The 12,289-nt window shown below is 36.3% G+C and overlaps 1 protein-coding gene and 1 long non-coding RNA gene across 2 annotated transcripts; both read left to right on the forward strand.

Annotated features, from left to right (window-relative positions):
- Positions 1 to 7: 7 nt before the first annotated feature.
- On the forward strand, positions 8 to 4,646 carry RpL27 (ribosomal protein L27). Its single transcript, XM_066299885.1, has 3 exons — positions 8 to 129; positions 397 to 621; positions 4,412 to 4,646. The coding sequence occupies exons 2-3, from the start codon at positions 403 to 405 to the stop codon at positions 4,604 to 4,606; spliced, it is 414 nt and encodes a 137-aa protein (XP_066155982.1). The 5' UTR covers positions 8 to 129; positions 397 to 402; the 3' UTR covers positions 4,607 to 4,646.
- A 4,981-nt stretch (positions 4,647 to 9,627) lies between these two features.
- On the forward strand, positions 9,628 to 9,877 carry LOC136348755 (uncharacterized). Its single transcript, XR_010733716.1, has 2 exons — positions 9,628 to 9,742; positions 9,812 to 9,877. It is a non-coding gene; the product is annotated as an uncharacterized lncRNA (long non-coding RNA).
- Positions 9,878 to 12,289: the final 2,412 nt, after the last annotated feature.

A 12,289-nucleotide genomic window follows, 5' to 3' on the forward strand; every position in this document is an offset into this window, starting at 1 on the left:
GATTAATTTATAGATGCCGTCATGTCAGCTGTATGTCAAGCGTAATACTGTCCCTGCCACCAAGCTGTAAAGCTCCACCTATCGGACTGGTCCTTCAACATAACCTCCATTTCAAAAGAGAAGAATTTTGTAAGTACAATTTTAAAATCTTAATTCATCCTCTAGATTTTCTTCAATTTATGGGACAATTGATGCCATTTAAATTTTAAATATATCGCTAGGCAAATAGAAAGTGTACATTCATTGATTATCGTAAAATTGTTTTCAAAAATGTCTTTGAAATTCATGTGAGGTTATGTCAGCGAATCAATTTGTTTGTGTAAATCCTCAAATTTGCCCAATTTACGAGTATATTAACCAGGTTTGCTGTTAATTGATTATTTTGGCTATTTCTAGACCAAAATGGGTAAAATTATGAAACCTGGAAAAGTCGTGCTGGTCCTGGGAGGCCGGTACGCAGGCAGAAAAGCTATTGTGGTGAAAAATTATGATGATGGAACTGGCGACAAACCCTATGGACATGCCTTGGTGGCTGGAATCGACAGGTATCCCCGTAAAATTCATAAGAGGATGGGTAAAGGAAAAATGCACAAGAGGAGTAAAATCAAGCCTTTTGTTAAAGTAAGTGCTACTTTGGACAATTTCATATAGATGTACTGTTAGCATGTTATTGGTTTTCATATATGCAATATGTATATACAGGCTTTTATAAAAAATACAGTGACGCTTTAACTCAGTTATTTATGAACGAATTTTGATGAACTATAAATCAAATCAAATTATATTGTTCAGATTACTAAGTAAAGTCAGTTGATTTTTTTGACACCGCTTCTTATGCTTTATATCTCAAGTTCAAAATTTAAATAGAATTCTATATATATTTTAACATTTTTTATACAAAATATTCTTTGAATTTGATAGTGAATAACAAGTTAATTCAAAAAAATGAAACATTTGAACAATATGAGGTATGTAACCATCTGTGTTATCCTGTACAAAGACATGTGGCATCATAGATAAGTGGATCTCATATGACATCCAGGGAGAAGAGACAAGATAAAACCATCTTTAACCATTGAAACTACACTATTCTTTCTTACAATTTTCTGTGAATCATTATGTTGCAAGTGTGATTATACTATATACAAGGTGTTCTTAAATATTATGTATATATGGAAGACAGTAATTTTTTAGCTTTTATCATTATTAAAATCTTATATAAATATAGGTTGGGTAATGTGTCATTACCAATCTACAGTGTTAAAATCTTAGAAAGTTTTTTCAGTTTTTCCTTATAGCTTGTGAAGTTTTTCAGATATTTAGCTAAAATATGGAATATAATTGAGACTGTAGGACTTACATTATTGGGCTGGTCAAATGATTTTGATAATCTACAAGGAAATATTTTTTCAGGAGTCATGCCCTCTTTTTCCTCTTCAATTTTTTGTGGTGCGTCACTGGTAGATTCTAAAGTACAAAATAATGTTTTATTTTGTTTAAAAACTTTTTGATGTCTTGTAGTTTATCATAGCTGCATAAGTAATTGAGAAAAAGAATACAAAACGAATTTCTATAATTGATTGTAAAGATGAAATTGAAATTTATTGTGGCGCTAAACAATTATACAGGGTGTCTATTAGATGATAGCATTAATTTCAAGGAGTGATTTCTTGTCACATTTTATGAAACAAAGTCCTAATAAACGTTTGTCCTATTGTGCTTATTTTTCATGATACAAGATGTCAAAGTTTTATTTTTTTGGTTTTTTATAAATATTTTTGGATATGAGAGCAATATCTCAATGAAATTAAGTATTCAGAGGTTTTCCGAGACGGAAAATTCAAATATGATATCGGTTGTACCGCAATATGTAGGGCGCGCCACATGCAGTAATGTTCTTTTGTTAAAATTGCTTTAATGTTTTTGAGAGTCGGTATTTGAACTTCTAATAGATTACGTCTTGTTCCTTCGTCAATTCTAAAAAAAAGTATATTTGGTTGAAAACTCTCAGAGCAATGGTTTTTGAGATATTTCAATATATGTGATATCAACAATTACAAATTTGTTTACATATTATTTTATAATGTAAAAACATTAATTTATTAATAAGTATTTAATAATTGCCCTATACATATTGACGGAAAACCTATATCATATTTGAATATCTAGTCTCAGAAAACCCCTGAATACTTTGAAACAATGTATTGTGAAAATGAAGCAAAATAAGATATATGTTTATTAGGACTCCTCCATTCCTTACATATGCATCTGGCCTTCTTCTCATTGGTGCCAATACTCTTTTGAATACCCGCAGAGTATTTCTTACGGTTTCAAATACATTAAATATTCGGTTTCATAACTCATCAACAATATTCACTGGTGTTGTGCGCCCTAAAGATTTTAAGTGCCCCTATTGGATAAAATCCTAGTCTATTTAAGGCGGGGGACCTGGAAAATGATGACTAAGGTCTACCCTATTTTATCCATTTGTTCGTATACATTTCATTCAAATACTCCTTTGTGAAAATAGAAATATGTATTAGGGTACTATCGTGCATATACCACACTTGATTACTCAACAAAACAGGTAATTCGTCTAGTAATAAAAGCAATTTTTGTCGCAAAAATTGGCTCATATGTGGTTGTCAATGAACTTTGTAATCAAATTTCTTTAAAAAATTATTGTCGTGGGTAAAGGGGATCTCACAATCAAAATTGGCGATTTACTGTTAGCCTATTAAGGTATCACTTATAGAAATTCTTACAGGGAGATTTTTAAGAAGGATTACCTGGACCTTTTGAATGTTTCAAGCCTATAACAAATAATTATGTAAGATATGCTAACAACTTTATGAGTAATATTTAATTATTTATCGATTTTTGAAATGTTAGTGTCTGGATGTTATTTAAAACAACTTAGATCTGTGGTGTTACATAGTATGTGGTCTATTGGCATCATTGATATTTTTATTAAAAGTTTTGTTTTTATCAGACACTATGAATATCAGAGAATATTTGTTGTTGAGGTATAATTCTATTGAGGTGATTTTCATTGTATGAACGTCTAACGTTTCTTGCATTAACATTCGCAAAGCTATAGGTAAAATGTATATTAGCCATTTCAGTATTTGAAAAATTTAGCATTATGAGATTATAAGTAGAGTTTAAAACATCTTATAGCTTACCACATAAACCTTTAATTCATTTCAATATGCAAGTACAAGGTAGCCAAATAAAACGAAAGCCTACTACATTTCCTTCACATTCACATTGAAAATTTTCATTTCATCTGGTGAATTACAGATATTTGCTTTTTGTTTGTTTTTTCTTGGTAACCGATGAAGATATGAAGAAACTACAAGAAATCAAAAAGTTTATAAACAAAATAAAAGTCATTCTATATATTAGAATTTACCAGCAGCGTATCGCGAAAAAGTTCAAAGGGATAAAAAAGGGGCGCGAACTCTGAAAAGTATCATTCTGTAGATTATTAAGTTTATTTGACATGCCCAATGATATAAGTTCTACATCATAAACTTTGTTCTAAATTTTAACTCCATATCTCAAACATTGTAGGAGTTATAAAGAAAAAACTGAACATTTTCTGAAATTTGAACAACCTGTAGATGGGTAACAAAACGTTCGTGGACGTATATGAACTTTTAGTCATGAAATAAGTTAAAAAAATTACCTCTATCCGTATGTACAAGATATTTGGGAATACCTTGTATATGTAAGCTTTGCTTTTCGAAGAGATCATTGACCATTTGCTCTCTCTGTCCTATCTCAAAATATTAATGTAAGATGAACGCAAATTACTGTTTGTCTGAATGATACACCGCTCTTAATTTTTATTTTTTTGGAGAGAATCTAATAATTCACCTTGATCAAATGTGAATAGATAAGACAAACAAAATAAAATTATTAATAAAATAGTACTTTCAAACAAAAAATAATGATTGATGGCATACATAATATAATGTTATGTTCAGTATCAAGAATAGTATGGTTTTACTGGGTGAAGACAATGTTTGGAGACTTAACACAGTTGAGTTTCTCATATTGTCAAAAAATGCAGGGTGCCCATTTTAAAACCGAAAATTAGGATTACTTCCTGTTCGACTGGAAGTAACAGAAAATTTCCTAATGATGTGTTGTGTAGGTTGTTCAAAATTTCAACATCAATTTCTGTTTTCACCAAGTATAAAGTAGACTATGATGCACTATGATAATATACCAAATTTGAGGAAGTTAATTTTTATAATCATTCAGTACTGTTAATAAGTCACTTATTATGAATCACCTCATATAAACCAAAAATTTTGAGTGGATTTAAATGAAATGACTCGTAACTATAATAATTTAGTTTTAAGTATAAAGTTTATTTATTTAATTAGAATTTTATTTACAGACTCTAAACTACAATCATTTGATGCCTACTCGGTACTCAGTAACGGATCAACATTTTGAAACAATGAAAATTGTCTCAAAGGATCTTAAAGATCCCATGAAGAGAAAGAAGATCCGTTTCCAAACCAGGGTTAAATTTGAGGAGAGATACAAGCAGGGAAAGAACAAATGGTTTTTCCAGAAATTGAGGTTCTAGGTGTTCTGTTAAGGTTTAATAAAATAATCTAAAACTAAAATTCGATTTTTTTCTTCAGGGCATAGACAGACATGCTACTTAGATAAAGAAATTTAAGAATGTCTAGTAAATAGTCAAAGGCAGGGAGTGATAGAATATTACTATTATCACATTTAGTTTAGAATGGTGAACATTTTTAATTAAGGAATTTATTAATTAAGAAAAGTTCTATGTGCAAGGCGTTTCCTATAAATTTTTAACGCTCCCCATCCTCCTTTATTACCTTTCCTTATTGTGCGATTATTTGCACATAAGGCACTTAACAGTTACTATCAATGTTATTGTTTTGGCTGTATATTATTGACATTAAGTGAGTGCTATGGAAATAGTGGGAAAGTTGTCAGACGATATGTGAAGTTTTCTAATCGGAACCATCTACACCGAAGTAAAATTTTAGCAGTTGAATAGCGTTGTCGCGAAACTGGGTTTAGTGAGGAAGGAGGAACAAATTCGATAAATTTTGCAAAATGGTCTTATAGTTAAAATTAGATAAGTAGCACTTAAAACAAATATTTCATGAGCAGCAGCGTGAAGAATTATGACAATTTCCTCCATTCCGTCTGCGTTAGGTAGACAAATTTGCAGTTGATTTTGGCCTCCGATTAGTTATTAGTGGAAAATGATAGTGACTCAATTAATATGTTTCAGCAAGCACAACTCTCATATTTCGGCAGAAGAAACTCCTAAAACAGCATGAATTACACATTACCAGCATTCTTTTAAAATCAATGTTCAGGCAGCAACTTTAAATAATAGAACTGAACAATCAATTATTGAATATAATTTATTTCCAGGAAATTTAAATGCAAATAGGTGCTATAAATTATTACACAACGATTTTTTAATAATAATTTGAAGATATTCCCTTTGAGAAAAGGCAAAGGCTTTGGTTCATGCATAATGGTCTCACTCCTAATCATGGTAGAGAACTTACCTAATGGTTGTGTAGTATTAAGGTGGTTTCCCAAAAATAATACAATCGTGTCTCGACCAACACCGCTTTATTTCATCAGGGGCGGAAATTAAATGTCCCATCATACCAAAAAATGCATCGGAGTCATCCCCCGAGTGCATCTGCTTATTCTCCAATGAATTAGCATAAAATATTCCACCTTCCTCCCCCGCTTGCAACCCTCTATCACTTCTTTCACATCTGCGTTAATGCGAACTGATAAGTGGATCTGCCATCGCTTTCTTGTCTTATGTTTGAGGCAGATGATGAGCGGATCCCCTCATCCTTCACGATCAATGATTTATTCTAATGAGTACAAGTGTGGGTCCATTTCTAAAGTACAAAAGAACAATAATTGCTTTTGGTAGGTAATAGTTATAACAATAACCATTTTTCAAACAGATGGATTGGTTCAGGAATTGATGATCGTACTCGTTGACCTCCTAGGTCTGTAGACTTAAATTCGCTCGATTTTACTGTTTGAGGAAGAATAAACAGTAACCTGTGCTCAATTTCAATAGAGACCGCAGATGGTTAGAGACATTGTGTCCAACAAGTTGTTCAACAATTATTTGACCAATGGCGAACAATGTTTTTTTGCAAAAAAGGCCACCAGCATGTGTGCAGGTTTAACGGTGAACACTTGAAGGACATGCCAATTGGGCCTTAAATCTGATGTTTATTCAACCAAACACCTCATCTACCGATTTGTTAAATCTCAATTTTTTCGAAAATTGACGGAGATTTCGACTTTCAATAAGAGTATCTCTTTTATGTAAAACACTTCAAATTTAACGTTTTTCCTTTAAAATCGTCAATAAAATTAAGCTTAAAATAGTTTAAGTAGTTCTTAAGGATTCCCCCCGATGTGTCTCCACCTTGTCGTGGTGGGGGGACTTCACGTGTCCTGCTCCTCCGTCTCCTTCGGCAGGATTCCTGCCAGAGAGGATGGGGGAGGGGGAGACCAACTAAGAGAGACACAAGAAATGAGGTACAATGAGTGTGTTAGAAAACAAAGTATCCCAGGCGGGTGATAGTCTCGCCGCCGGCTCCGACCAGGTGCAAGCCTCGGTAGCCGGCGCAGGCCCCACGGATTCTGGGTGTGTGGGGAGGTAGACCCACTTGATGTATGTAGAGGAAGGGATAGAGAAGAGAAGGCACTCCATCGATTTGGTCTGGGATGAGAAAGAAGGAAAATCGGTGAGAAGGGAGAGAGGGAGACTGGAGAGTACAGCGGATAGGGTTAGAAGGAAGATACAGGAAGGCAGTAGGAGAACCAGGAGTGAGGATGACAGGGAAAGAAAAAGGGGGGAGGGAGAAGGCAGGGATACACTGTATAAAAGGAGGGAGAGCCCCGAGGCTTTTACTTTGACGGAGGCCATAAGGGGATTACGGGAATGCTAGGCAGTGTAAGAAAATACATTGAGAACAATACAAAAAAGGAAATTAAAGAATTAACAGAAAGATTAGAAAAACAAGTTAGTAACATAAATTAAAATACAATACAGGAGTTTTTTAATGAACGTAGATTTGAAAAAATATTTATTGACACAAGTATAAACAGAGAAACAATAAGAGAAAGAAAAAGAAATAGGAGCTCAAACAGGGGAAATGAAAATGAAAAGGATTGAGAACTTTGAAGAGTATATGGAATAGGCAGACAAAACATGGAGGGAAGAGGACTATAAAAGGACATGTGTGAAAGTGGGGAATCCGGTGGTCACAGAGGAGGAGGGGACGAAGGTGGTTGTCGTGGGGCCTGAGGACACTAAAATGGAGGGGGGAATTCAGAGAGAATATGATAGATGATTTTTGGTTTTGATAAAAATAAAAAAACATTTTGGTGTGATGGAACAGATACATAAAATTAAAACAATGGTGAGAAGAAGCCGGAAAATAATCAAAAAGTAATAAAAATGCAATTTGGTGGAAGAGAGGAAGGTCTGTTTGATAAAATGATGGAGCTAAGAGACGAGATTGACAAAGAGGAGGACAATAGGCTTGTATTACATGAAGTAGAAGGGATGACAATACGAAGGTATAGAATAATGGTTAAGGGGATCTTTTACGGGACAGAAACAAAAATAACCATTTATACACGGAGAACGGTAAAAAAAAGGGATACAAAAGAACAGAAGGGAGACTTACGTGTTGATAGTGGAAAGAATTAAAGGAGAAAATTGCAAGAAATGGTGAAAGGGATCAAGAGAACGACAGAGGATTGCGAGGAGTGTGACGAAATAGAAGGCCTAAGGACAACCAGAGATGGAGATCTGTTAGTGATGATGGGGAAGGCGGAGGAGACCGCAAGAACTCTAAGGGTGGTGATGCAGGGGAGGTCAGATGCCAGGGTGAGAATAGTAGGACCAGGGACAAAGAGGATTATGCTACATGTGAGAGGGATGGATGCTGCGACGACGAGAGAGGAGGTAAAAGAAGCAATAAAAAAGAGAATAAGTGAAACGATGGAGAGAGAAATTACAATAGGGAATATGAGGGGAAATAGGGGTGACATGCAGGCAGTTACAGTTACGGTGGGAGAAGACTGGGGGGAGAAATTATTAAGGGAGCCATATATTAGGATCGAATTTTGCAGGTGTACAATGGAAAAGAGGTTAGAGATGGGGAGGTGTTTTAGGTGTTGAAGGCTTGATCAGATGGCAAGGGACTGCACAGGAGTGGACAGTACACAGTGTTGCTTTGCGTGAGGGGAAGAGGGATATGGAAGTCGGGAGTTTAAAGCGGAGGAGAGGTGTGTGAACTGTGGGAAGAACGGATACTGAACAGGGTCAGGAAGGTGTGACGAATTTAGGAGGGCCCTTTGGAGAGCCAAGGATGAAGAGAGGAGGAAGAGTTTGGTTGCCCCGCCTCCTGGAGGCGTAGGGTAGCCAATTGAAATACCCCTTCCCCCCTGAAGTAATGTTTAACGTCGGTTTCGGGGGGGAGAGGAGACATTTTTAGTGGGTAAGCGCCCCATTCTGGGGTGAATCCCGCATAACCACTGCCGACAGACCATCAGACAGTGGTACCTATGAAGGTTCTCTTTCTCTATATAAAAAAAAAGTTCTTAAGGACTGCCCCCTTGTATTACTGGTTCCTTTAAAAATGGGGCAAATTCTTGATAGAGTTTCAGAAAGAGCACAAAAGTTATATTAAAATACAAAATTTCATCATTTTATCACGGAAAATTTCTAAAGTATTGTAGGATTGTAATTAGCTATAAATTATAGTTATTAATTTTAAGTTGTTTTAATGAAGGGGTACGCGGGCATTGATATCTCCTTAAGGGTATGCTCGATCGGGTATGACGATCACGATAGAAACAGTGATCAGGATGATTTAGACAGACAATTTAGAGTAGCTGAAGGTTCAAGATGAGGTTAACGCCGATATCACTAATGCTGCCGAAGCCGGCGATGAAGAAAACGCAATTTTTCAAAATCAACGCTGTAACTATATCAGAGACGATAGAACCCACTGGTCTAAGATATGATACCCTGGAAATGTCAGAATAAGAAAATGAAGTATTATGACTGGTATACTGGGTGTCAAGGCTGCTGGACCAAACGCTAAATCTCCAATTGAACGTTTCGAGCCGTTTGACAATACAACAATAAATTATATCGTTATATCGACAAATGTAAAATTGCATTATAAGGCAGAGAACTACACTGGCGAGCATAAAATTCGGGTCACTTTAGCATTTTCAAAATTTTTGCCTTTCTAACTTCCAAAAAAATAAAAAAGGATAGCTTTTATCGATTCTGAGGTTCTTTAACCTTGTTAAGGGTAAATGGTAGAAAAAACACGATCCTGTACCCAAATAACCGATGTATTGTACAGGGTGTCCATTACCCAAGCACTGTAACATTTTTGAACACAATTTTGTGCTCAACTCATAATGACATTAATATCGCGTATTTCCCCCTCTAGCGTTTATGACAGCCTGCCAGCGTCGGGGCATGCTTTCAATGAGGTTGCGAATAACATCCTGGGGTAGGTTCTCCCATATTTCCTGAAGAAATTCTTGGAGCGGGTACACGACTGCGAAGACGTCTTCCCATCTCGTCCCAAACATGTTCTATGGGATTTAGGTCGGGACTTCGCGCAGGCCAGTCAAATCTCCGTATTTGAACCTCATCCATGTAAGCGGTCACGATTCTTGCAACGTGAGGCCTAGCATTGTCTTGCATAAAAATCGAGTTATCCCCCAGAAACCCCATGAACGGCATGACATGATCTTGCACGACCTCCAGCAAGTACCTGTGCGCAGTTAGGGATCCATTTTGAATGAAAACTAACTCCGTACGGGCATTAGAATAGATTCCTCCCCAGACCATAACTGATCCTCCACCAAATGGAAGACGTTCGGCTATACATGCTTGGGCATACCTCTCGCCTGGCCGTCGCCACACTCTCACACGTCTATCAGAACCAGTAAGACAAAATCGAGATTCATCTGAGAACAATGCGGCACTCCAGTCTTCCAAAGTCCAAAGTAAGTGTTCGTGGGCAAAATGTAATCGAGCAATTTGATGAACGTGAGAAAGTGGAGGTCCTGTAGCCCTATTCCGAGAGGACAATCCGGCAGCGTGTAATCGCCTACGTACCGTCCATTAACTGATGTTAACGTTTCTTACCTCTTCAAGATGACTTCGCAGTGAAACTGCGGTCTCGGTGCGATTCCGCAAAACTGCAGATACCAAAAATCGGTCATCCCTAGCTGTGGTTGCTCTTCTGCGGCCTGATCCTTGTCTCCTTGTGAGTAACCCCGTTTCTGCGTTACGTTGAGAGATGCATTGAACACTGGAAAGGCTAACTCCGACATTTGTGGCAGTTTCACGTTGCCCTCTGCCATCTTCTAAACCGGCTACAATTCTTGCTGCAATCACACTATTAATTGGCATTTTTTGCCTTTCTACTGTTAGCGCAACTTGAAGTTAAAGAGAACACCTTTAACCAATTCGCCTAAAGTGAACAACAATTGAATGGAACTGATAAAGAGGCTGCGTAGATATTGAAGGTATTTTATCAATCTTTTTTTTTCATGGTAGAACCATGCAGAACCGTAAACATTTCCCCAATGATCCGAAATTTCATGAAGCAATGCCGGTATGCCAGCGAAAAATATCACTTCTCCTTCAATACATTTATATTTGAAAATTTCGAAGTGACCCGAATTTTATGCTCGCCAGTGTATTATGCTGCACATCGATACGTGGTTCGGTAAACGAGTTTTGAGGAAATCAGGGCCCTAATTTGACTTTCATTTTTGAGGAGTATATACGAACTTGCGAGACCAAACTTGGAAAACCTCTGGGGTACCGATTTTGCCGGGTTTTGGAAACCAACGTCACTTCAACGCTTCACAGAAGGTTTAAAAGGTTTTCATGGACGCAGGCGAGTTCCACTTACAGTCAGTCGTAAAAGTATTCGTACACCCACTAAATTTCCCAAAAAACAAAGAAATACTAATGTAAAAAAAAAAGAAAAAGAGCTACATATGAGATACCCTAAATGTATTTATTTTCAATAATTAAATTAAAAATTAAAAAATCAATGCGACAAAAAATAAATTAAAATGTACTTTTAAGTGATCATGAAAGTATTCGTACAGCGCGTCCCATTGGTTATTTTTCGGGTTTTGGGTAATGAACTAATATTTTGTAGGTCCTCCTCCGGCTAAAATTACAGCATTTAGCCTTCTAGGCATTGAATTCACTAAATTTACAGTGACTTCGGGTGTAATTTCGTCCCATTGTTCTTGTAAAACTATTTTTAATGTTTCTTGACTCGTAATATTTTTTCGAACATCAGGATGTCGAATTTTTCTTTCCAGTTCATCCCAAAGATGTTCAATGGGGTTTAGATCAGGCGACTGAGGTGGATGATCAAGAAGTTTCGGCACATTGTAGACTAACCACATCCTTACGTTAGGAGCGATGTGTTTTGGATCATTGTTCTGTTGTAAAATGTTCATATATTGATACTGATCCATTTTGCCTTCAATAAATGCCAAACTTCCAACCCCAGCCGCTGACATTCCTCCCCAAACCATAACGCTGCCACCGCCGTGCTTAATGGTAGAACATAGATTTTTGGCCTCCAATGGTGTGTTTTTCTGACGTCAAATTTTACCTTTCCCATCTGATCCATAGAATTTAAACTTGCTTTCGTCGGTATATAGAATCCTTTTCCAAAAACTTTCGTCCTCGTCTTTATATTTATTCGCGAAAGCGAGTCGTTTCTGCCGATTAGCGAAAACGGTTTCTTCCTGGGCATTCTTCCATGAAATCCTGCTGATCGTGGAACCCTTCGGACATTTTCTGGATGCACATTTTTACCACTCATATTTGATAGTTCACTAGCCAAAATTGGAGCACTTGTCTTCGGAGTTTTTCTGATTTTTTGAATAAGAAAACGCTCTTCGCGTAAATTTAAAATTCTTTTTCTTCCAGATCTTGGCTTTTTATACACATTTCCCTATTCTCTGTAGTTCTTCACAATGTACTGTATCGTAGATCGACTTCTATTAACGATTTTACTAATTTCGGAATAGGATTTTCTTTCTTTATGGAGTTTAATAAGTAAATTTCGAATATCTTGAGAACACTCTGGTCCTTTACGCCCCATTTTTACTAAATGCTTCAAATGCGTATTCAACAATTTTGATATCGTAGAAACTACTATAA

The sequence above is a fragment of the Euwallacea fornicatus genome, chromosome 35, assembly GCF_040115645.1.
Source record: "Euwallacea fornicatus isolate EFF26 chromosome 35, ASM4011564v1, whole genome shotgun sequence".
Taxonomy (NCBI): domain Eukaryota; kingdom Metazoa; phylum Arthropoda; class Insecta; order Coleoptera; family Curculionidae; genus Euwallacea; species Euwallacea fornicatus.